The sequence below is a fragment of the Emys orbicularis genome, chromosome 2 (assembly GCF_028017835.1).
Source record: "Emys orbicularis isolate rEmyOrb1 chromosome 2, rEmyOrb1.hap1, whole genome shotgun sequence".
NCBI classification, from domain to species: Eukaryota; Metazoa; Chordata; order Testudines; family Emydidae; genus Emys; species Emys orbicularis.
This window is the reverse complement of record NC_088684.1, coordinates 140,653,978-140,680,559: the sequence shown is the minus strand read 5'-3', so window position 1 is coordinate 140,680,559 and position 26,582 is coordinate 140,653,978. Positions and strand designations below refer to the sequence as shown.

Below are 26,582 nucleotides of genomic sequence, written 5' to 3'. Positions count from 1 at the left end.
ATCTTTGAGATTCAAGGAGCATATTCTGTAAGAGTGCAGTCATTATTTGTTCTTATGGTGTCCAAATAATAGCATTTATCTTGATGAAGTCTTTGGTTACTGATGTGGAAATGTGTCATTTTGGAGCAATTTCCCTGTAACTACGTTTCCATAGTAATGGGCTTGAGGTCACAAAATGACAGCACTGGGCAAGGAAAAGAAAAAAAAATGATTTATTTTAATAATACAAGGTATCCATCAAGGTATACTGCAATCTTTGCTCAGGCAAAATTCCTATTGATTTCAGTGCAATTGCAGTCAGACTACAAAAGAATTTAGGCAGATAAGGGCTGAATAAAGAGCTTAGATACTATGCTACTGAATGCTGTTATAAGTACTGGATAGATAGATACAGATATACTGCCTGGCAGGCTGGCTGACTGATTGAAAGATTGAAAGATCAGCCAAAGGAATCTTTACTGCAAAGCATTTGTAGAAACTAACAGCAGAGTTATCAGACTTATCTTCTTTCCTTTCTGACACATATAAACACACATGTCATTTCAGCTAGAGACAGGCCCCGGCCACAAAATTCCAATCCAGATTTCAAACTCTCCAGCAGCCTGGTGTATTCAGATTAGGGGCCCTTCAAGGGTTTGGTTGGTTCAGCTCATTACAGAGAAGGGAACAGGTGTGAAATGTGATATCTGGTGTGGGTTAACTGTGAGCATTCACAAGTAAAGCTGTGGATTCCACTCTTTGTTCCAAATATTGATGCTGTCAGAAATTGTATTGGCCATGGTCCGTATGTTTTTCCAATCATCATTTTATTTTTATTCCCATTCACAGTTGGAGTGTTTGCTGTGGCTGCATGTCAGCACAGGCTTTGCAAAGAAGAGCCAGAGATCAACCATTCTCTGGAATGAGACTGAGTAAAATAGTGGTGAGCCGTGAGGCTGAAATATTATAAGCTTCTGCTATGTCTCTTGGTTAGAAGAGCTTAAGGCCGCCACACAGGTTCACATCCAGAATGAGGAGTTTAACACCCACGCAGCCAGTACCACTAAGTAAATTTTGTGGTCCTATAAAATAAAGACAGGATAAGTCATCCCAGCAACAACGACAACAAAACCCTCAAAATCTTTGCATTCATAAAAACATCTGAAATGCATTGTTCAAATAAATGCAGTTCTAGTAGAAACCACTAACCAACCTCTTAAAAATTAATCTCCTAAAATGCCAACCACCTTCATTCCTGATCTTGTGGCCTTCTGTGTACATATTAGTATTTATGAAATACTAGGCTACTGTACCCCTCATTAATAGAAGCATGGGACCTGATCAAGCACCATGTAAGTCCAATTTTACATTGGCGTAACTAGAGCTGGTAAAAAAAAATTGATCGCAAATAATCAGAGCCACAGAGTTGAAGTCCAGAAGGGACCGTCAGAACATCTAATCTGACCTCCTGTGTATCACAGGCCACCAAACACCAAACAGCACCTGCACACTAACCCAACAACCTATGTTAGACCAAAGTATTACAGCCCACAGGAGACCAGACTATTATGTGCCACAGTTTCCAACAAGTTTCTCTAATGGTTTTCATAACATTTTTGATAACAATCTCATGATAAAAATTTGCAAAGAATGAAACATTTTTAAAGCCAAAGGTTTTTCAAACCGATTTGTTTCGGGGGAGGGAGAAAGGCAGTTTTTCAATGAAAAAAAATACGTTGTTGGAAAAATTTCAACCTGATGTAGGTATAACACCACTGGTGAATCAGGCCTAGGAAGTTTTGACCACTAGTCATTTGAATGTAATCAGTAAAGGTTGTTTCAGATGCTGAGTGTACACTTCCGGCCAATTTAAAAAATCATTACATACACTTTTCAAGGCTGCTTTCAGTAAATCTGTTTAGACTGCAAGCTCTTTGAGGGGTAGGGTGACCGGATGTCCTGATTTTATAGGGACAGTCCCAATTTGTGGGGGCTTTTTCTTATATAGGCACCTATTACTCCCGACCCCCGTCCTGATTTTTTACACTTGCTATCTGGTCACCCTGTTGAGGGGGGAACTGTTTTTTTGTTCTGTGTTTCTACAGTACTTAGCACAATGTGCTTCTAGGCACTACCACAATAATCATCATCATAATTAATAAATACATTTCTCGTTAAGCTCAGGCTGAACTCACTGTCATATTCAGTAGCCCAGTAGGTGGAAAGTCCTCCACATGTTGCCTGGATGGGTGCCCCAAGTCCAGCTACATTTCTGACATAGATGCGGGATATCCCATAGCTTCTGTGGAGGGAATTCAGGTCCTGAAAAAATGATGGAAGATTAACCACTTGCTTTGGCCAAAAGCATGAATCAGCCCTGACATCTAGCTGGCTTCCCAGCTTCTTTTGTATTGTTAATAATACTTACGATGGTAATAATGCATTTATATAGCATCTAATATCTTGATGGATTCCCTAAACCACTTCACAGACTACAGGCCAATTTATCTCTGCAGATGAATATGAGAGTTGTGTGCATTCACTTCTGAGCATGATGGGAACCTACAAGCCTGATTCTCCTCTCACTTACGCCAGTGGAAATCAGCAGAAATTCCTTGAGGTCAGTAAAATTATACTGTTATAAAACCAAGAGAACTGAGTGGAAAACCAGACCCTAAACTATATGTACAGAAGGATCCTTTCACCTGTTTCTAAAATGTAGCCACCTATGTCTTGGAATGTGGCGTCTGTTCGGCCTCATGGTGCAATAGTTTAGAACAGGAAGAGAAGAATACCACATCTGATTGAAAATGCTGGGGAGAATTTAGACAAGTTGAAATTTGGTTAGGGCACTAGGATTAATAACCCTATAAAAAGTGCCAAAGGAACTTTAAAAACCACCGGTGAGTAGGCGCTCAGTTTTACAACTCATTTGAAAGACAGTATTATATTGATCCAGTGGCTGCCAACCTCTGTGTGTGTGTGTGTGTGTGTGTGTGTGTGTGTGTGTGTGTGTGTGTGTTTTAGGGCTACCATATGTCCGGATTTCCCCAGACATGTCTGGCTTTTCAACCTATAAATAGCCCTCCGGGGGGGATTTCTAAAAAATCTAAAAATGTCCGGGATTTCCCCCCGGTCGGCTATTTATAGATCGAAAAGCGGCGCCGCTCGGCAGCCAAAGCCCCTTCTCGGCTCCCCCCATCCCCTGCAGTCTTAGCACGCCCCCGGCTCCGCAGCTGTCTTCCCCTTCCTCCCCTCCCCTGAATGCTCCGCCCCCCTGCTCCTCCCCTGCTTCCTGCGAATCAGATCTTTGCGGGAACTCTGAAAAGACGCAGGGGCAGGCAGGCAGCAGCAGGTAAGCTGGGGCGGGGGGGACGCAGCGTGGCCCAGTCCGGCCCTGGCCGAGCGGCTCCGGCCCCAGCGGCTCCGGCCCGGCCCGGCTCGGGCCCTGGGGCACCGGCCCCAGTTCCGGCCGAGTGCGCCGGCCCGACCCCAGCGGCTCCGGCCCAGCTCGGGCCCCAGGGCGGCGGCCCCAGTTCTGGCCGAGCGCGCCGGCCCCGGCCCCAGCGGCTCCGGTTCCGGCCGAGCGCGCCAGCCCTGACCCCAGCGGCTCTGGCCCAGCTCGGGCCCCAGGGCGGTGGCCCCGGTTCCGGCCGAGCGCGCCGGCCCCAGCGGCTCCGGCCCAGCTTGGGCCCCAGGGCAGCCGGCCCAGCCCCAAGCCCCGCGACTCCGGCCGGAGCGCAGCCCGATTCCTGGGCTCTTGTTAAAGCCGGCCCTGGTCAGGGGACGGGGGGGGGGGTTGGATGGGTCGGGAGTTCGGGCGGGGCTGTCGGGGGGCAGGGGTGTGGAGAGGGGTTGGGACAGTCAGGGAGCAGGGGGGGTTAGATGGGTCGGGAGTTCTGGGGGGGCTGTCAGGGGGGCAGGGGTGTGGAGAGGGGTCGAAGCAGGCAGGGAGCAGAGAAGGTTGGATGGGTCGGGAGTTCTGGGGGTCCTGTCAGTGGGCGGGGAGCAGTTGGATAGGGCATGGGAGTCCCGGGGGTCTGTTTGGGGGTGTGGGTGTGAATATGGGGTGGGGGTGTGGATAAGGGTCGGGGCAGTCAGGGGACAGGTAGGATCCTATGGGGGCAATTAGGGTGGGGGGTTCTCAGGAGGGGGCAGTCAGGGGACAAGAAGCAGGGGGGGCTTAGATAGGGGGTGGGGTCCTAGGGGGCAGTTAGTGGCAGGGGTCCCAGGAGGGGGCAGTCAGGGGACAAGGAACGGGGCGGTTGGGGGTTCTGAGGGGGGCGGTTGGGGGTTCTGAGGGGGGCAGTCAGGGGGTGGGAAGTGGGAGGGAGTGGATGGGGGCGGGGCAGGGCAGGGGCGGGGCTAGAGCGGGGCTCCTCCCCCCCGTGTCCTCTTTTTTGATTGTGCAAATATGGTAACCCTAGTGTGTGTGTGTGTGTGTGTGTAAAAATATAATATACACACTTAAAGTGAGATTAATGTGTAAGGAAACAATGTCTTATTCTGTTCCTATTGAGTTCATTGGTAGTTTTGCCATTGACGTCAGTGAATCCAGGATTTAGCCTAAAGAGGTGTAGAAGCATATACCACATATAACTATTATTTGTCTTAGTTACCCTTTGATTATTGACCATATCCTCAAGTTGGTTTAAAGTTGGAAAAGTTGCCCTGTTCATTCTGGAAACAACACATATCTTCTTGTATGGCATGTGGTAAGCAATTATACCCTGTGAAACACAACCACAAGTTTCAGCAAATCTTCTTTTCCTTTCATTTCCAAATAATTTATCCTATTTTAAAGACTCTTGCAAATCAGGGTACTTGAGATATTTACAAGCTGCTTCACACTTGCACTTTGCTTCTAGTTTGACAAGAATCAGAGTTCAATGCACTGGTTGAATTCATCTCTTGTGTAACTCTATGGATTTCAATGCAGCTACACCACAGACACATTTGTGCAATGTATTTTGCTTCTAAAAATACACTCATGCAACCTCCAAACAGCCTTAAGGATTATGTAGCAAATGACAGTCTGCCCAGGTCAGATGGTAGGTCCAGCAAGAGAATCAAGACACCTAGGCTAAAATCTACTTATATTTACACTGATGAAAATCTGGAATAATGTCAGAATGTGACTCCAGCTGGCCTTTGTATGATTTTACAATCCAATGTCTTCACTATGAATTAATTTTGAATATATATCAAATAGATGAATTCCAAAGCAGTGGTGGTAGGGAATACCAGTTAAATATTAGATATTTTGGCTTTCACTTCTTGGAATTTAATATAAAGACCTAAATGCTCAAAAATCTGCTTGGAAAATGAAAATATCTCTAAGAAAAGGGCATTTATTTATTTAATGTTTCAGGAGCTTGCACATCTATTGCACAGGTCTGTAGGGCTAGGTCTACACTACAGCGGGGGTCCGACCTAAGATACGCAACTTCAGCTACGTGAATACCGTAGCTGAAGTTGCGTATTTTAGGTCGGCTTACCTAGTGGTGAGGACGCGGGAAAGTCGACCGCTACCGCGCTGCCGCCGACTCCGCTGCCGCCTCCTGCCGAGGTGGATTTCCGGAGTCGACGGCAGAGCGATCAGGGATCGATTTTACCGCGTCTTCAGTAGACGCGGTAAGTCGATCCCCGATAAACCGATTGCTACCCGCCGGATCGGCGGGTAGTGAAGACAAAGCCTAGGAGACTGAAATATGCACTTGACTCAAATGCCTGCCAGCTCTGTTGGCCACCAGGGACTACACTGCCTCTTCCATGTCCCCTTTGGGGTGGTTAGTCCATTAAAGAATGCTAGCAGAGAGCAGTCCTTGCACGGAGATCAGAACAGTCCTTAACATGAAGGACATCAGAGCAGAAAGCTCCTAACACCACCTTATGCCCTGGTATAGAGGTCAAGCAAAATCCAGCATTACAGTTAACATGGTCACACTGCATGTTAAGGTTCCATTTAAAAAATATCGATAAAGGGTTAAAAAATGATTAATAGGTGTTATAAGCATTTTACAGACTTGAGTAGTATGTGCTATAGAAGGTTGTAAGCACATCATTAGAAGGTGCTATAGATGGTTATAAGCAGCCTATTGACCTTTTGGACTCTATAACAATCTATAACAATTTATTAATCATTTATTAAAACTTCTACTAATAATTTATTAACCCTTAATAAACTATTTCTAAATGGAACATTGATGTAAGTGTTATCATTTACATGTATAAAATGGTAGTTTGTCTTTTGCTCTATTCATAATGGAATTTTGTATTTTTTAACACACATAGCTTCCATGCCTGTCTGTTCATTTATTAAGAAATAATGTCCGCTGTGGGGGTAGACAAAAAATTATCTTAAGAATTTAACCAGGGGGCTAGCTTCTTTCCATATGATCTAAAAAAGATGCTAAATTACTTCATCTTTCAATAGTGGATGGATTATCCATTTGCTTTCAAGTCTAATGTCATTCCTTTCCAGTGAGAGCTTTCAGAGAAATAAAGCACATCTTTCAAGTTGCTTAAAGTACATATTTTTATTCTATTTGCAGTGAACATTATGTAAGCTGAACAAAGCAACCAGATCACCTCTTTTGACACTTACATGGTCGTAGTCGAAGATTGCATTGGAGGAGTGTGCTCCGGAATAAAGGTTGAATGTAACAACGTTCACATTATGATTGATGTTCACTGTCTGGTAGACAGTTCCCCCATCATTTCCCTGATTTATGAGCTGGATATTCTAAAATGAAAGATTTATTGTCAGATAACATTGTATTGCAACCTAAAAATGTCTCTCAAACAGTTGCATCTAACAGAGAAGAATGGTGACATCAGAATAGTAGGGAAGCTAATACATAAAAGTCCAACTCAGTTAGATTACCCAATAGTGGGGAAAGGTCTGATTCAGATTTACATCCACTTCTAAACAACTTCCACTACTCACCCTATGGCTAGGGTACAATTCGGTCTAGGGTTTTGATTATAGTTAGGTTTATATTTACCGTTTGGCCCAGGATTAGGATTAGGGTCATTCCTTGCCTGAAGGCTAAAGATAGGGTTAGGATTACTGCTTGGTTTATGGATAGGGTTAGGTTTAACCCAGCTGTTCCCAAACTGTGGTCTACTGAATATTTGCTGATGCCCAAAGACTTCATTGGCCATATGATGCTCATTCCTTTTCCTTATTTCCACATGAGAATTGCATTAAATGAAAGTAAAAATAATTAAATGTAATTAAAAAATTGTGTAAGCAAATGTTGCTGTTGCCCGATGGATGCGTGGTGGTTTGTGTAATGACTAAGGGAAGCAGGCTTCCACAAGACAAATCCCTCCATTAAGATGTGACCAATGTTATGAAAAAGTTGGTGAATCTCTGCTCTAACTCCTACTACCAAAGGATCTATTGGTTGTGAAAATGTAGGAAGTCTAGCCTATTTGTTACGAGTACTATCTTTTCCACTAGGTTCTAAGGAATGGTGCCTTAGATTTCCCATTCAAGATCATCTCAGGCCATTGCAGAAATAAAATGCATGAAACTTTGAGGATGGTTATAAAGGAAGCTGTTCCTTCCAGATAGCTTTTAGGGGGTACGCACCTGCTAGTCTATCCCTACCCATATAGAAGATCAGCCAGCTGCATGAGATTTCAGTGTTATAGCGTCATTTTTATTAATTAACACAATAGCTAGGAGAACCATAGATAAGTACTTTAAAGCAAGCAAGCTCATTGCCTACTATTGTCGCTAATGAGCCAAGTTATAATGAAGAAAAGTACTGGGAGAGTTCAACTTAAGTTTATTTGTATATAACTTGGCAATGCTATGTTTTTCAAATAAAATATGAGCAAATGTTTTTTGCTTTTGGAGACTGATTTTTACATGCTAAGCAATAGCAGGAGTGTGGAGAATTTAATGGAAACATTGTCATAAATGTGTTACATTAATTCACATATTAGCAGAGAGTGACTCATAAAGAAAGATCCATATTTTGATCTAATAAGGATGGTAATCTCATAAACAATATGGCAAAGCAGATCCATGAAAGAAGAATCATAAAACTTGACACATGGCCCTCTACTTACATTACTCGCAAAGACTGGATTCATAAAGATACCCAGAACGACAAGAAGCAGAATCTGTAATACAGCATGGAAAACATTAAGGGAGATTTCTATACACTCTGCAGGTCCTTTTTAATTGCCAAATGCAACTAAAATCACATGGTAATAAGCAGCTCCTCAGTCTTTCTGATTTTCCACAAATTCACGTAAGTTACTGAGTGGGATTTTATAATTCATTTATTTTATCTTTTCTATTCACAAGGGCTACATAATACAACTGTACTTAGGTGGATCATTCTAATTAATAATGTAACACCTGTAAGGCTAGATTCTGAGCTCAGTCCCCAGAGTGATTCTATTGTTACTCCAGTTTTATACTAGTGTAATTGAGATTGGAATTTGGTCCATTAAGTAGAACGGGATGCTTCTAACTTAACTCAATAGCTATTTTCCTACATACAGCACTATGGGATTTCTTCCTCAATTAAGTGTCATGTCCTGTCCCCCAAAATATTTAAAGTATGATTTAATTGCTTGACATGCTAGCATTCTCCATGCAGCGTTCTTGATTATTTAGAGAGCATTTTTAAAAAAACCTGGAGTCAAATCCTGCAGTCCTCACTCAGGTCATGTTCCTGCCCACACTTTATGCATGTACTTAAGTTTATTCATGTGCCTAGTCTCGTTGGTTCTCAGGAACAGGGCATCAGTCATCACTCGGCAAGGAAAGACTGAGTACAGGCTTCACGGTAAAATTCTGGCCCCATCGAAATCAATGGGAGTTTTGCTAATGACTTAAACAAGACCAGGATTATACCTTGATGTATTGTTGCAGGATTGGGGGCCTTCACAAAAGGGCCTGAGATAGGCACCTACCTCCCATTGACTTTAAATGGAAGTTAGACACCTCTCCTGCTTAGGAGCTTTTGTAACATCCATTAGGTGCCTATCTTCATCTTTAGGTCCTGAAATAACTTTGTAAATCTGAGTCCTGTTGACTAAATTTGAGTGTGGGTGCTTGGCATGTCTCAAAATCTGGTCCTCAGGATCTCAAGTTGGACTCCAAAAAATTGGGGCACCCCAAATTAGTGGCCACTAATAGTGAAAAATTAGGCCTAAGGGCACAGTCTTGTCAGGTGCTGAGTCCCTTCCCAATCCCATCTCCCATTTTCTTATATCTTATCTATCCCATTGACTTCAATGGGAACCATGGACTCTCAGAACAGCCCAGAGTTGGGCCCTAAATCTACTAAAATACAAACCATTTAACAGAAAATGTAGGTTGTCAAAACTACTTACAAGTGTCTTCATTTTGAAGCCAACCTGGATTTGATGCTGATTTGACACAAAATGCTGAAGAAAATGTATTTATATGTCTTGAACTGACCTTATATATTTTATCAAGGTTGGATCTGAACAAAAGCCCCCAGATAAAATATTTATTTTTCTCATTACGAACAGAAGTGAAACACTGGAGCAAACTAAATATTTTCTGTGTTCTATATTTATCTATGAGGCTGGGTAACACATATTCCCTGTCAACAGTCTTTATCAAAGCCTTCTGTTTGAGATGATTAATGATACAAACATGAGCATTAAATAGACCATGGAGTTTGGTTCAATGCAACCAAAGGAGAATTTCCCCCTTTTCTCAGTCTGTTTTCATCACAGTCTTATTTTCAAAACCCTTTCGATTAAGTGTTGTCTAAATCATGTGATGATACAAATTTTCAGAGCATTCTGTGAGAGATCTGAGTTGAGGGGCTCATTCTCTGCTTGCTTGTGGTCTGGAGGGCCCTATTCAGCCTGGCACCTACTGTGCACTGTGTCAGAAATGTCAGCTACTCTCTAGAATGGTCATCTTCAGACCAGTGCTGGAAATGGCAAGAAGCACATTTGCATATATGCTAACGGGGGGTGTGCATTGAGGTACACAAACTTTGGGAAGCGGCAAAGTGACATGAGATCTTTGTTTCAACCCTGGATAGAAAATGGAAGGAAGGGCCGATGGATGGATTAAATTTCTGTAAATCCTCTTTTGGATGTGGTTTCTTGAGATTCTTAAGGGACTTGGGCCCTCATTCTCAGGGAGCTAGATGACAGATGGACAATGGGTTTTTTTGTTTTGTTTTGTTGTTGCTGAGCAGCATTTCTTTGGAGCTGGGGTTTGATAAGTGACTGAAACCTCCATTCTTTAGCTTGTGCAAACTTTGGCTTTAAAAATAAATACTTCTAAAAACCTTCCTTCTAGTTCCTGCTAGAGGGGGAAGTTATGCAGAGAAATACCAGTAAGAGAGCAAAGTGGGTCATGGCACAAGTTTGAAGATTCCTGAAGGTGCTGCATAATTCCTCCAAAAATAAATGAAAAACCTTGCTGCACTTTGATTCTTGCCTTGTTCTGTCATTTTTTGCATCACAGCATCCTGTGTAAGAAGAGAATTGAGGCTGTGTACAGGGATTAAAAATGAAAGTCTAGTGAAATAGCCACAAGAAAAGAGCTGACAGCAGCTCAAACTGTAAAAAATAAAAAAAGAAAAGTCCGTCTCCCACTAGAGTTAATTTGTGGTCATTTAGACACTTTTCTTGAAATGCAGGCCGGTGTAACCAAGCAAACTCAGTCTGCTTCCAAACTGGTGGAAGAATAAAACCCAAAGGGATTAGTAAAAATCTTAAAATGTGTTGGGAATGGAGGAATTGTCTGTGGCTGGCTGTTTTCTCCTGGAATTCACTGCTTCATAGATTATAAAGTTCATGAGTTCATAAGGAAAGCTTTATGATCTGTGAATCATACACTATAAGTATGTGCTAGGAATCTGTGCTGTATCATGCGTGAATCATGTGGAGAGAAGAGTTCACTCTTCTGGACTCTCAATCTGGACCCTTTTACAGACTTTAAATTTATATGAAAAATTTTAATTATAAGCCCTTCCCCTAAAACCCCCCCTCAAACCCCAAATCAGGAATTTTTCATTTACGGCCTCCGTGCCAATCTTGGCTTTGCTTTCTGTATACCTTAATTCTGCCCTCAGTACACCCACTCTCCTTATCGGAATCAAAGAGCCATTCTTCCATGTACCCTAACCTCCTTCCACATACAGGCCCTTTACATACACGTACTGTATGAATCATTGTATAAAGTTTGCCACAAGAACTATGGACGTTGATGGGGTATGTCTGTATTTAAGACTTGAACAGCTCTGTATAGCTCAAAAGCTTGTCTCTTTCATCAACAGAAGTTGGTCCAATAATAGTCATTATCTCACCCACCTTGTCTCTCATGTATTTATCAAGGCTTTTACAAGCAGCAAAGTACAACCATTCTTTGCATGGCCTGATTTTTTAAAGTTCGTCACATCACATCTACACTTTGTGATGCCAAATTAAACAGAAAAAATAAGCTAAATAAGAAATAAGCCTATATCAAGAACATGGTTTATTCAATACCAGGGTGACTTTCTGAAAAGATAAGGTTGGGAAGGGGCACATGGCCATTTGAGTGCCTATCTTGACAACCACTGATCCATCTGTTGGGCCACTAAACCAGTTATTTCGATGTCTCTGGCTTGGCTTCCCCCTCTTTCAGTTTTCAGTAGAACTTATTCTCTTCTCTGTCAGCTTTAAACTGGCTGTCCACAGTTGTTCTCTGTCTCAGGTACAACGCACTACATTAGGCCAAATAAGCAATATCACATTCATCATACGAAATAATGATATTCTAATCCTGGGCAAGAAATGAAGTTCCTTAATATTTCAGATACATTTTTAAAGCTTGGGAAAGATAAATGATGTGCTTCAACTAAAAATAATTCCACTGCTCAAGAGTTTAATTGTCCACAACAGCCCTTTAACTTGAGAAGCCTAAAAAACCCTAACTTCCTCCAAATTTTGTAATTCACCTAGTTCATCAAAGCTTCTCTAGAGACAGTTTGTAGTCCAGCCTTAGATGTCCATGCAGGGGAGGAAGGAGGAGTGAGATCCCATGTCTGTACTCTTGCATGGGGATATGGTTGTACCCCTTGGGGGAAGGATAGAGTGTTCCCTCATGCCATGCTTGAGATTTGGTTCAGTCCTGACCCAAAGGTGTGCACCACAATCAGTAACCTCATTTCCTGAAACTTGCTGGGTTTCCTTGAATATCTCCCACCCACATATTGACCGGGTCCAGCCTTGACTTGCATGTGAGATCACATCCTGACTTGTATGACTAAGGATATAAAAGATGAGAAACAAGACACAGCTGATTCCAATGCTAAATGTATTTAATTGACAGACATCGTAACAGCCTAGGTTTTTCTACACACAAAGCATAAAGGGAAGACAAAGACAAAACATCAAGAAAATGGAGTGTCACGGGAAGAATAATGACAGAACTGATTTTATCCAATCAGCGGACACATTGTCAGACCAGTTCCAAGCAGTGAAGAATTTACTACTTGAATGACATGTCACAGTAGCCAATATTAATAACCCACAGGATGCTAGCATCAACACAGGTTAGAGAGAAGTAGTTTGCTCCTTTCACTCCTTAATGAAAAGAAAAAGAACAGTTATTGTCAGGTGATGCCTGAAGTGGATGTTAGGAGATCTGTGCATTCATTACAGTTCAAGCCACACAGAACCCTGCACCTCATATAGCCACTAACACCTGCACAAAGTGATCACAAAGTAGGTGTGAAATGCTACCCAATCAGAGTGGCAACATGTGCAAGGTAATGGAGAGTCAGACCCAGAAAATTCCCACTGTTCTACAGGATTGATTCCTTGAATAACACTGAGTTCCTGTAACAAGGAACTTCTTTCCTGCAGAACAAATAAAAATTTTATTGAGATCAAGTAGGACAAGACATAGCAGCCACCTCAGACAGTGGATGATTTGTCTCTGCATGGTTTGTGACCTCTACTATTTTTGGTAACAGTTCAACAACATTTGTTATAAAAGAATATATTTCTATTACTCTGGTCAAAGAATCTTTTTAATATAAATTTTTTTCAAATGTATAAATAAAAGTATAAAAAAAATACAATCAATAAAGCCAATTGGATTTTTGCCTCAAAAATGACTGACCAAAAATTTGTGCTAATTTGTATTCTTCAATGATCCCTAGCTAATTAATCCTCTCAACAATCATGTGTGGTAGTTAAGTAATAGCTGTTATTCCCATCAAGAACCTGCAAGGTGCTAAGAAATGTGGCCTGATCCAGCAAAACGCTTAAGAACATGTTTAACTTTAGGCATATGAGTAGTCCCACTGTAGGATTGAGCCCTCAGCAGTTTTTCCATGGCCGAGTCAGCAGTGAATGGGTTAGAAGCTAGTAGTTCCTGAATCCCAGCACCAAGTTTACTCTACTAAACCACACTGTCTCTCTTCTTTATCTTAGAGATAGATCCAAGGTACAAAATTCTGTACCAGAGTTTGAACAACCCAATGTTTGGGAGTGTTGGAATCTGAGCTTTTACCATTATAGAGGTATAGACTGACTGCAAAAAAAAAAAAAAAAAAAAAAAAAAAAAAAATCAGATCCAGAGTCTAATACCCTTCTGAAGCACACCAAGTTCTTTGTTCTTGTCCATCTCTACCTAGGACAGTAACATTCATTCCATGCAGGAAATGCAACTCAATTCACTTCATGAATAGTTACTTTAACTTGCACTCACTCTCAGCCTCATGAGCCACGTAGGTAGGAAGTCCTCTGCATAAAGCTTCAATGTTCTTTCCATAAGGGGTCAGATCAGGGACTCTGGTCTTTGAGACAATGAATCTCAGTTCCTTCGGAGGAGGAGCTCCGGTCTTCTAAACATCCGGAAAGCAAACTCAGAACAATGTCATTCAATAAAACTGAGGACTAGAATCATTTATTACAATTTATGTTCCTGTACTGACATTTCTGACACAGTGCACAGTGTGTGCCAGGCTGAATAGGGCCCTCCAGACCAGAAGCAAGCAGGGAATGAGCTCCTAAACTCAGATCTCACACAGGGGCACAAAGTGGAGGTAGGGACAGAAGACGCAATCATGCATTATGAGAAGAGCATTGAAACTCCATAAAGCTGACTGCGGAAAAGAGAAAGGTAATCTATACTTTACCTGGGCCTTCTCTCTAAAATATTCCCTTAATCCTATGCTCAATCCTGTACATGGGTTTGTAGATAGGAGAAGTGAGGGGTTGGGAATCTATTAATTTATTTTCTCATAACCATAACAAATGAGAAGGCAGGAACATGTGTATTAAACACATTTGCTGGAAATGTTTACAACCCGTTCTTGAGAACGCTAATGAATATATTGATAGAACGGCATATTGTTTGGTAGAACTAAGTGAAAATTGGAATTTCCATCCCACAAAAAAACCTGATGTTTTAACATTTGTTTTCATCATGAATTGGAACAAAAAGTTGAAATACTGAAATTTTTCAAGGAATATAAAATTCCAGAAAATTTTTGATTTGGGAATGTAAAATTTCATTTTGCATTTTTGATCAAAAAGGAACATTTTGATATTTTTGAATCAAATTGTTTTTCTTCAGTTTGTTGAACTGACCCAAACTGCTGTCTTTTGTGTCAGTTCAGCATTAAACTGTACTATCCTATTCTGGCTCATTGCCTCATTGAAGCTGTAGATCAGGTTGCCTGATGTCCCTGTTCTCCTCTGTGGGCAGGCTCTCTGACTCAAGTACATGTCCCATGATGCACCTGCAATGATGTGACTCCCATGACATGTAATGCCACTCAGTCAGAAGAAAAACTCTGTTGCATCATGAGAGATGTAAAATTGAACTGACTCAAAATGAAGCATTTTGGGTTAAACTGATCCAAAACAAAATAGTTAGTTTATATTTTCCCAATAAAAAAATGAATTAATCAAAAACAAAATTTCCCATAGAAAATTTCAATTTTGCAGCAACTGCATTTTCCATCAGAAAATCATTCTGTTGAAAAATTCCCAGCTAGCTCTATTGTTGAGCTTGGGTTATTTGAAGCAGTGCTGAAGGCTGTGATGGACTATGATGGGGTATCTTCCAATAAGGAATTTTAAAAACACCTCAAATCTGTCCCTAATTCGGTGCAATCTGGTCTTCTCCAGAGTGAGAAAGTATGTTCTTAAGGAATATTTCGATGAGCCCCAGAGTTATGTCATATTTCGCAGGGAGGACTGAGAAATATCCCTCTAGTTGTATGGTGGAATTGTAACAAGGGGCTGAGCTCTTTTGAAAATCTAGCCCCAATTGTGTGTTCTGAGCCATTGAAAATATGTCCTTGAGTTCCTTTGAAAAATTGGCCGCCTCTAAAGCCTTGGAGAAAACCATGTTTGGCCAGAGACATTTGTTCCCCTCCAATTTCAGCTGTTCAGAACATGGATTTTATCTGATGTGAAAAATTTTGAAATTTGATAGTTTGTTCATCCTAATTAGGATGAAAAACCAAAATTTTGAATTTTTTCATGAAATGAAATTCTGGAAAAAATATTTTCAGTTGTATTGTTTCATTTCAATACATTCAGAATGTTTCATTTTCATTCTGACCCTGCTGGGTTTTTTTATATATATATATAAAAAAATAAGCAGAATCAAAATGAAAATATTATATATATATTTAAAAACAAAGCTTCAAAAAAACTTTTTGTTACAAAAATGTCAAAACAGGACTCTTCTAAAGTTTTTTCATATTTTTTCTGAATAAAATTTTGTCAAAATCAATATGATATTGTAAAAATTTTCAGTTTCATCTAAACAGGAATTTCTGACAGAAAACTGTTTTGATGAACGTTTTCCTACCTACAACAGCTCTACCTCCAGCATCTTAAGATGATTCATTTGCACAATTAGCTTTATGCTACTAGGGTTTGTTTATATGGGGACACTCAGGAAAGTTAAGATGAATTCATTAAAGGTGTGAAGTTAATGTGCATAAATTAAAGTGTGTTAACACCCCCCTGCCCCCAGTGTGGACAATCTCAGAAAATGGCCCAAGTTTGTGGAGGATTAAACTACAGTGAACTAAAGCCACTTTTGTCATGAATGAGAGCATGTGTGGGGGTGTAGACAAGCCCTTAGAAAAAAGCAACCTCACTCCCACCCATCGTTCCAGCATTCCCTTCCATCTTACCTTCCTTTCTCTAATCAGTTTGGGAATGACTGCAATATCAGGCATGGCATTTTTGTTCATTTTAGCAATGATGCAAGATTTCTTGGAAAATACCCTGGTTGCCATGAAGCCCTGTAAAATAAAATTACAAAGAGCTAGACGTTTTGTTTGAGCGGCTCCACAATAAATGAGACTCAAATCAGGTTTGTTTAATTTTGAAGTTAAATAACATTTAATACAGATTTCCCCTCCCCCCCGACATTTAGACCAATTTTATAAATGATAAATTATTAGTAATTTCCATGCATTATGACTAATCATTTAGGCACTACTCCAGTCAGTGACTCCATAAGTTTCCCAAAAATGCATGTTTGCCACTTACATTGCCGTAGTCCCAAACAGAATTCCATGAGTTCCAGCCATTGTTTGTGTCAATGTTGGCCACGTGCTTATCGTTGTTGATGTTCACAGTCTGGTGTGAATTTCCACCGTCGTTTCCCTGATTGTTTTCGTTCACATTCTTGGATTTAAAAACAAAAAGTGACAAACATTTAGGTTTTTCGGGTTTCTCTCCGTCAAAAGGGCTTTGGAAAATCATTGCTCTTAAAATTATGTTATAGTGATGTAATGAAGTAAGCCATGCCTAGCCACGCAGAGGCTACTAAAGCTTTCATGCCAAACTCTGACATCTCTTATTCTATCTTATGCAGCCCTTCTTCAGCAAATGCTATTGATACAAATCTAGAGCTGGAGTTTTGCCTGAGTGAGAACTCAGTAAGAATTTGTCCAACTGGCTTCAGTTAAAATATAGCTAGATCATTCAATCACAGATCATCCCTAACAGATTTTCCCTTCCTGCATGGAAGTAAGGGGTCATCTGTCTTTGCAGGACAGACCCTCACTTTTCCAGATCCTACTGACGGTGCTCAACAGGGAGAGAACTCAATCATCATCATCATCATCACCACCAATGATAAAAACGATTTGTTTGTTTGAATTATTGTAGCATCGACAAGCCCCAGTCATGAATCAGGACAATCATGCTTAAAAGCCTGTTTGGAGATGGGTTTGTTGTTTTCAATCACATTTATAGTATAATGAATTAAGTTTCTGCAACGGACAAGAAACTCTTTGAAGTTACCATTGGGTTACATACATTTGTCATTGTTTTAACCTATTGTTATGGGGCAGTCAGAACCATTCCTAAATATTAACATATCTTTGTTATCAAATTTCCATCATTATTAATATACTCAGTAGTTTCCTACGGTCTGATTCTCATTTACGCTAAGGCCTTTTTACACCAGTCTGACAGTAGGAAAGGACCTTAAATTGTGTGTAAATTAAATATATGCCCTTTGCAAGGACTGTTTATACTACCTAAGCAGCATAACAAGGAGTAAGTATAAATGAGAATCAAGTTCATAATATATATAATGGTATCTCAATGGAATTTTTTCCACTGATGGAACAAATATTCATTTTCCCACTAGGAACTCGATCAATACCCACAACAGCTTGACAATGGCAGAACAATACTGATGCATTGCGATAGATATTACACAATTTTTCCTTTCATGTTTGGTCTGACATGCAGTAAAGTTAATAGCAAAATCATTCTCTGAATAGGTTAGCTGAATAATTATTTTCTTTAGAACACAAATCCAGTCTTGTGATATTGCATTTTTATGTGCTAAGGACATTTTAGATTTTTCTTCAGAAACATCTTTCAGAGATGTGAAAATTCATGAAGCATAAATTAAACAAATTGACAGGAGGAATATTATGAAACATATTTGATCTTTATACTCACATCAGTAGCAAGAGATGGAGTTAGGAAGACTCCAAGAAGACCAGCAATCACAATCTGAAATAAACATTGAAAGCATATCAGTATAAAGGCTGATATGGCTAAAAATATAGTAAGAAGAACCTTGACACACACCTTTCCTCCAAATTGATGTAAAGTAACGTATCTGGACTGCTTTCACTCTCACACTGGATGCATATTACTTCAGTGGATTTATGTCTTTGCTGACACTAGTGTGAGATGAGATTCAGCTCCATTGCTTTAATTTTTTACATATCAGCTATTTAAGATTATTTAAAGATTCTTCAGTCCTCGCTTACATATTAGCTTGGGAAATACTTTTTTGCTTGAGTAAGGAGAGCAGGATTATGCTCATACTATTTAAAAGTTACAAAAAGTGGGCTTGATCCATCACTGTGTTACACCAGTTTTCTGATGCTATAACTTCATTGACATCAATTGGCACTGGACCATGCCCCATGCCCTCTGCATACAATACAATATGCATCTAAATCTTATTCAGCTTAATGTGGTCTGATAAGTTGCATTTCCGGACGCAGTGAAATCACTGGTGACCCTACAGCCCTTGCACCAATGCAGCTCCCATTGAAATGTCTGGTATTTCTGCGTGTGTAAAGACTACCCTTTTTGGACCAACTAGAGTGTCAATACTATATTATTTTGTAGGAAGCAAATAGTAACTATACTCACGGAGAGCTTCATTTTGACAGCAGAGGAGGTGAAAGATCTGCTTGAGGAAGTGATACAAACCCTTCCACTTTATATACATCAGGGGCTCCCAAAATTAGGTGTGGAAAGTAAACTTATCATACTCGCATGTAGCCATTGATATGTGACATTGCACATTATCTCCTGGTGCAATTACTATGCAAACAAAGGGGTTTGAAACTGGCCTGATAGAGTCAGTCACCTGCAGCAGATAAGGGTCAGTGATACTTAATCGAGATCAGACTTTCAATCCCTAAAGTCAAACAAGATTCCTGGTGCAAAATAGTGCCTGCGTGCCAAATGCCTCGGCCCAGCAAACATTTTTCTCTCTATAACTTATAGTATTGATAAAGTATGATGTCATCTGTTTGTGCCAGGGACCCCTATGGGTCTAGTCCACCCCACATGTAAAGGGAGAGTTAGCTGCCTTTATGGCTATGTGTTGGCTCCTCTGGCACTGTGAAGGGCCATCTCCATGTGTTCGGGGTCTGCCCTGAGCGAAATGGTAGGTCCAAGGCATGCTGGGAGCAGAAATAGATGGAACAGGGACAATGCTGGGGAGACCACAGCATCCTCCTTCCAGCTTTATGGACCATAAGCAGAAAAAATAATATGTCCTAAGACCATGTTATCTTTCCCTTAGCCCCCAAGGCCAGAATCTGGCGTGAAATGTGGCCCGGGAGTATCCCTGGTTACTACTGCCCAGGAACTGGCAGTCCTACCAAGGGTTAGAGCAGTGGTTCCCAAACTGGGGTTTGGGAACCCCTGGGGGTTCGCAAAATGTTACAGGGGGTTTTCGGGGAAAAATTCCCTAATGGCGGACAGAGTTGTCCCTTGGGACTCCGGGTAGCATGGGGCCAGCAGCCCGGAGCCCTTGGACTTCCAAGAGTTAAGCAGATCAAAGCAAGCATATCTATCACACTGAGGAGATTTAAACTTCAAGACTCCTTATAAGAAATGGAAAGGGAGGTGGATATTTTTTGCTGTTTTTAAAATTAAATTGGCAGCTAGTATTGTTTTTAAAATTATTATGAAGAACAAGTTTAAGCTTTGTTGTAATGTGCATTGTTTGCCTGGACTGCTCAAGACCTGAATGCTTGTGTACGAGGAACTCTTTGAGTTGGCTTCTTAAATACCTTCATGCTGTTTCACATCTGATACTCCTTGATGAAACATAGGAGCCTTGTCTTATAACAGACTTATTCAAAGTGATACAAGCTATGAAAGTGAGATCTTGGAAGAGTGTTGCCGTTTTCATAATGTAATAAAAATACTGTAATGATAAATAATAATTAATTATAAATAGTGTGTAATAAGCTTGTCATAAAAAAATATATTTCCAAGATCACTGCTTTTATAATTTATACTCAGGTAAAGGAGAAAATCCCTGGAAATATTCATTTTTAGGAGGGGGTTTACGAGACTTGACATTTTAGTGAAAGTGGTTCACAGGTTGTTAAAGTTTGGGAACCACTGGGTTAGAGCCATGGCAGATCCACCAGACTTGGCTCCTCTTCCCAGTCCAGCCCCAGTCTCCAAATCCTCTAATTTTCTGCCAAACATTAATTTTAACATTTACTGGTTCCTATGAGAAGGGCATCAAGGAACTGAACGAAGCAACGGGATGCAGCTAATCTCTGTGATGCAGTGACTAAGAATGCTTCAACAACCATAATTGTTTCAATTGCCACAGACAACATGTGCCTCTTAGAAATGTCGATCTCCAATCCCCTTTAGACTGTTGGTTGCTCATTATAGTCTATCTGTCAAACTTGCATTGCTGGGCCTCTGGAGTCTGTGACAAGCTTTGGAAACTAATTCGATTCACAGAAATCAGAGATGGAAAATACTTTGTTGCACGATGTCCCATTCCATGACCAATTCAGGGTTGTTCCCTATAGCATGGGCTTTAATGCTTTGCCAAAAATGTTCTCTTATGGTGTGCAGAAGGTACCTAGGGGCAGGCAACTGGACCTGGATAAGAATAGATTCATAGATTATAAAGCTAGAAGGGACTGCTATGATCATCTAGTATGGCCTCTTATATAACACAGGCAATAGGAATTCCCTGGATTAATTCCCGTTTGAACTAGAGAATATCTTTTAAAAAAAACATCCAATCATGATTTTAAAAGATTAATGAAGAATTCACCAAAGTCCTTGGTAAGTTGCTCCAATGGTTAATTACCCTCTCTGTTAAAAATGTGCACCTTATTTCTAGTCTAAACCTGTCCAGCTTCAACTTCCAGCCATTGGATCTTGTTAAACCTTTGTTAGCTAGATTGAAAAGCCCTCTATTACCAAATTTCTGGTCCCCATGTAGGTATTTAGAGATTGTAATCAAGTCAGCCCTCTCTGTGATGAGCTAAATAGATTGAGCTCCCTGAGTCTCTCTCTATATGGTATGTTTTTCAATCTTTTAATCACTCTTATGGCTCTTCTCTGAATCTACTTAAATTTCTCAAAATCCTTGAACTTTGGACACCAGAACTGGACACAGTATTCTAGTAGCAGCAGGGCCGTCCCTAGCAGGGTGGCGGGGCCCGGGTCAGAAGTGACGAATCTGTCACTTCCAGGACCGACCTGTCACTTCTGGGACCGACCGCGCCGGACAATCACGCCGGCCCCCCAAAATGTGGGTCCCGGAGCGGTCGCCCCGATTCGTCATACCCTAGAGATGGCTCTGAGTAGCAGTCACACCAGTGCCAAATACAGAGGTAATACATAACCTCTCTATTCCTACTTGCCTGTGGTCCATCATGGGGAAAGGGAGCCTACCTCCTAAAGGAGAATTGGAGCATGAAGCACTATGGCTGTATTTCCAAATCAAAATATTTCTGATTTAAATTTTTGTCTAAAAGTCAAAATTTCTGGGTGTGGGAGGAAAAAACCCCCCAACATTCCCCCCCCCCAGCTCTGTTATTCATCCCCACACTGGCCCTGGCAGAAGGAGCATGAGAGAGAAGATGGCTACAGAACTCCTGCACTTCAGCAATACCCAGTTGGCAGATGTTAGGATAGGTGCCAAAATATTTTAGGGCAGTGAGCTGGAAGGCAGTATAGAATTGTCCCCAGCATCAGGGATTCACAACCTGATCCTTTGGGCCACCCATCTCCCACTGTGCTGCATTTCAATTCCTCAGAGCCTACCAGAGAATTCATCCCCAAGTACTGAACTGAGAAATACATTGTCAGCTACACGTTATTTGCTTTAGGTGGAAAGTTCAGCAGAGGCGTAATAACTGAATGCAAAGGTCAGAGTGGCACATTTTGTTAGTCTTTTAGGTGGTGGCATATAGCTCTATAGTCCTATACCTCTTATCTCTTGTGGGTGAAGTCAATACTTATCAGAAGCATCTCAAGAAATGTTGATTTACCAGGGGAGATTTCTGAATCACTGTTTTTTTCATCTGAGTTTGTTCGATCTGGTTTTTCAGGTGTTATTAGCCTGCTTCTGCTTGGTTGAAATGAAAGAATTTTGCAGATTAGAAAAAGACTCTAACTACAATTTTATAAATTTATCGTTTTCAAAAATCTACATCTCTTGTATTTAAATGATTGACATCAGGTGCTGGGACTAAAATAATGAAACTTCTGCTCTTGGTTACATCAATGTAATCTGTGTTAAATCCATTGGCTGCAATGATATCAAAGTCTGGTATAGGCTACAGCAGGAATTGAACCCATGAAAGTAACTAGGAGAGAGGCAATTTCCTGCAACTTATTTTTCTATTTTTACAAAGCATTTACAGAACTTTTTTTCCATTCCAACACCTTAGTCACGCTCCATTCTCTCCTCTGCAATGATGTTACCTGTCTGACTTTGAGCACAATAACACAGTAGAATAGTAATGACAGATTTTGCAGCCATTGGATGGAAAAGTTTGCTATCCCCTAGCCTTGACCAAGAACAGCTGATGCAAAAAGGGAAATGCAAATAATCAGCTGAAAGTTCAGATTTGCTGAGTGACATTCAAACCTGCCATCTTTAGTTTATGCTGCTTTCATTCTACACAAGGATTGACATTAGTGAAAGCGTTGCACATAGACTGAAGGAAATTTTAAGGCCTTTGGTGTCTAACCTTTTACCTAGCTTTAGTGAACATAGCAAGTATTCAGCTACACAATCAAAAGAGGTTTTACATGGCTTTCCCTCATTGAAAATCTCCCATTGGTGCTTTTGGGATGCATTGTGCATACAATAAATGGGGATTATATTCCCCAAAGTAGTAATGTTATTTGTGCTAGGAAGGATGTACATACTTGTATGAATTATAGTGCAGAGGTAGTTAGAAAACAGCCTGTGAAGTGACTGAGAAGTGGGAACGGGAAGATATGAACCCCACCCTGTAGCCGGAGAGACAAGCAGAAGATTCTATTAACCAATAGAGCGCCTGAGCTGTGACAGAAAAAAGGCAGGAAAACACTAAGGGGAAGAAGAATCCCAACCCATGTCCTGAGAGAAAAACAAAGCTCCTTTTGAACAAATAGAGAGTCTTGCTCCCTGAGCCATGGCAGGAAAATGGAGGGGAAACTGCTCTTGTGCAGCACGAGGGAAGAGAGGACCCTCACCCTCACTCAGTCATGAGCATACCACAGAAGTTCTTATTAAACAACATAGAATATGAGCTAGAGTGGGAAAATGGAGGGAAAACCTGAGACTGCGGAGCATGAGACGAACCTCACCAAGTGGCTGACAGAAACATAGAAACTCTCATTGATCCAATAGAGAGTTTGAGCTAGGGCAAGAAAATGGAGGGAAAATCTGACACTGAGGAGCGGGAGATCAACCCTTTCTGGAGGCTGAGCAAAAGGAAGAAATTCCTATTGAACCAACAAAGAACATGGGCTAGGATAGCAAATGGAGGGAAAACCTGCCACTGAAGAGAGGGACATGGGTCCCACCCAGTGACTGAGAGATAAACATAAAGGCCCTATTGATCAAAATGTCCTGCATGTGAGCTTCCACACTCTCTGAGGAAGGCAATCACCTCAGTCTAAGGGTCCAGTATTTACAGTGTGTTGCCATCATCTTGCTCTTCTTTTCTGATCACCCTGTGAGGTAGATACTACACCTCTTTTATAGATAGCGAAGGGATACTCATTTAACCAGGGAAGCCAACAGTATCACAGAGTTGACATTTTGCTGTCTGGGATGAGTATCTGACTGGCTATTAGTGATATTTCTAGTTGTGTCCTTACTCATATTGGCCCTATGCCCATTTGCTGGTCAATTCAGAGATATGGATGTTGACCAGCAAAAAAGCAATATACTATATACTTCCTTTCCAATGGGAGTTAGGTGCCTATGTGCTGCTAAAAATCCCACTAGGTGTCTTTTGGTGACTAAATATCTTTGAAAAATCTGACCCCAAAGTGATTTAGAAGCATAAGTCCTACTGAAAGTCAACAGAACATAGGCTCTGCAATCACATGAGTGCTTTTTGAAAAATGTACCCTTAATCTTTGTTTTATGGCCCTGTTCCCTGACAAGGCTCAGGGTTATGGAAGGTTATAACTAGAGCTGTGAGAAGAACTGATTTTTTTGGTACAGTGGCCAACCCAAAAAATAGGGGGGGGGGGATTGTTTCAGGTTGATCCTAATTGAAAATTCTTTTGCATTTTTCAGGGAACTCAAAAAAAAGGTGAAAATATTTTGTTTCAGGTCAAATGAAACTTTTTGTTTTCATTTAGATAGTTGTGGTTTTTATTTTTTACCTTTTTAAAAAATAATAAAATTGAAGTAAAATTCAAAACAAAGTCATTCTGAATCAAAAAGTTGAAATATTTGGTTTTGAAAATTTTTCAGAATTTTGGAGCAGTTCGGTTTTCTTGACCAAAACAGTTTGGTGAATTCAACATAAATTTGCAGAAGGTTTTGATGGACCAAATCAGCATTTCTCACCCCCCCCAAAAAAAATTGGTTCAAAACATTTCATCCAGCTGTACTTTTAACTCGTATCACATGGTAGGAGTCAGAATCCACTGTCACAATTCTCTCTCATAGATTAGTTTGCGCTGCACATGGAATATTGTTTTCTGCTAGGAAGAATGTCAGATCTGCTCAACTGTGTGTGTCAAAGATACAACAGTATTGTCAACCCCAAATGTTCAAAAATCACAAGTCAAACTCCAGAAATCATGACATCACAAGTATTTTTTAAAAATATACATATATATTTAGGGGTCTTTTTATTTATCATCTGGCTTTTGGGCCTTTAGGGCACATTATTAATTTTTTTTCTGCAACAACGTCTAGAAACTTTTAAAAAAATAAAAACTGAGATTCTCACACATTCACATAACTCCACAAGCTGAGGTTTAAGAAATACACTAAATATCATGAGAGTCACGATAAAATAGTGAGAGTTGGCAACACCAAGTTAGCCCTGCTAGTGGGAATAAAAGTACAGCGAATAAAAGCACTACAGATAATGGGAATTTTCCTTTAGCAAAAAACAAGCCCATGCTTTACTGAGGAAGGTCATTTTTTTCCTGCTGATTTGAAATTGAGTTCTTTTGTTAAATTAAAAAGGTAAATATCTATATGCATTCTTGAAAAAGTATCATTTTATTAAATTCACAGCTACTGAAGTCTCTTTTGAGCTACTAAACCAGTCACTTTGGAATCTCTGGTTTGATTTCCTCCTCCTTACTTTCAGTGGAAATTATTCTCTTTTCAGTCTGCTTTAAGCCAACTGTCCACATTTCTGCTGTCTCAAGTACAATTATGGTATTGTGCTGAACAATCAATACTATATTCATCATGCAGTATAATGATTTCCTAATCAATCTTAGCAAGAAACCAAGATCCATAATATTTGAATTAAATTCTTAAGGTTTTTCAAATGCAATGTGATTCATCTAAAAAAGTAATTCCACTTCTGAAGAATTTAGCTTTCTGTGACAGCACTTTCACTTGAGAAACAATTTCCTTAGCTATATTTATATGTTTGACTGAGTCCATTCTAAGGCATCAAATTTTGTTTTTCACTAAAGTTTCTTTGCAGATTTCAGACTTGCTTTGAATGCTTAGGTTCACTAGCTCGATTTCCGTAACATTCATGATGCTTCACTGTAAAAATATACTGATGGATCTGCCTAGTTATGTTTTTTACAGGCCATTTCCATGGGGGGAAATGTGCAGTTGGAGATGGATGAAATATTGCAATATGTAATAATAAATTATAATAAAAATAGGCATTTATGGTCATGCCTTTTATTGTGAAGTGTTTGAAGATTATAGACAAGATTCTTGGCCCTGTTCCAGATGCTTGTTGTGCCACTCAACCCTAACGTTTGGACCCTGTAAAATTGTCCCTGATTTAGGGTAATCATTGATGTTCTAGAACAGGCAAAGTGGCTCCTAGACTACTCCTGTCCCAACCCCCAGTGCCAGGTGCAATCCAGGGAGAAAGAGGGTGAGTACAGAACATCCCTCTCCTCGCACAAGCTCTTGCTGCTGCAAAAAGTCTTTGTGGGCCCTGGGCATCCATCATAAATTTGAGTAGATTGACCCCTGACATCCGTCCCTGGCTCTTGCCTAATTCCATTCTCTTTACTTACAGTTTTAATTGGAAATGAGTATACGTTTTCATGTCCTGTCTTAAACTGTTACTAAGCACTATTAAACAACAGCTGCACTCCATTGTAAGGTGGCTGCATTTCAATAATACACTTATTGATCCTCAAATAGCTACACAGATGAATCTAGATTTCAATAATTATTATTTCAATAATAAGTATATTGATTCACAAATATATATATTGTGACAAAGTTCCTCCTCTATCTTGGTGGGTCCTGCGCTTATTGGCGGATTTTCCTGCCTCAGAGATTCACCATGTGGGTTGGGGAACAGCCCAGAGACCTTCCCCTCTGGAAGAACCCACAGTCCAAGTCAATTGGGAGGTTTGGG

At 40.5% G+C, this 26,582-nt stretch overlaps 2 protein-coding genes across 2 annotated transcripts; both read right to left on the bottom strand.

The window, feature by feature from the left end:
* Nucleotides 1-969: 969 nt before the first annotated feature.
* Nucleotides 970-9,354, bottom strand: LOC135873588 (gastrokine-2-like). The gene is made up of 6 exons (XM_065398211.1): nucleotides 9,343-9,354; nucleotides 8,065-8,118; nucleotides 6,587-6,724; nucleotides 4,599-4,709; nucleotides 2,175-2,301; nucleotides 970-1,061 (listed from the first exon to the last, which is right to left on the bottom strand). Exons 1-6 carry the CDS (start codon nucleotides 9,352-9,354, stop codon nucleotides 970-972), a joined length of 534 nt encoding a protein of 177 aa, XP_065254283.1.
* Nucleotides 9,355-12,472: 3,118 nt separating this feature from the next.
* Nucleotides 12,473-18,660, bottom strand: LOC135874980 (gastrokine-1-like). Its single transcript, XM_065399946.1, has 6 exons — nucleotides 18,649-18,660; nucleotides 17,941-17,994; nucleotides 16,510-16,647; nucleotides 16,149-16,259; nucleotides 13,700-13,835; nucleotides 12,473-12,567 (listed from the first exon to the last, which is right to left on the bottom strand). Exons 1-6 carry the CDS (start codon nucleotides 18,658-18,660, stop codon nucleotides 12,473-12,475), a joined length of 546 nt encoding a protein of 181 aa, XP_065256018.1.
* Nucleotides 18,661-26,582: the final 7,922 nt, after the last annotated feature.

Coding starts and splice junctions, on each gene's coding strand:
- LOC135873588 (XM_065398211.1), bottom strand. Junction 6,725..8,064: donor ATCCAGTCTTTGCGAGTAAT/GTAAGTAGAGGG, acceptor CTTTCATTTTAG/AATATCCAGCTCATAAATCA. Junction 2,302..4,598: donor ATATGGTCAATAATCAAAGG/GTAACTAAGACA, acceptor TCATTTTTTCAG/GACCTGAATTCCCTCCACAG.
- LOC135874980 (XM_065399946.1), bottom strand. Junction 16,648..17,940: donor CTCCATCTCTTGCTACTGAT/GTGAGTATAAAG, acceptor TTTAAATCCAAG/AATGTGAACGAAAACAATCA. Junction 12,568..13,699: donor CGTGGCTCATGAGGCTGAGA/GTGAGTGCAAGT, acceptor CTTTTCATTAAG/GAGTGAAAGGAGCAAACTAC.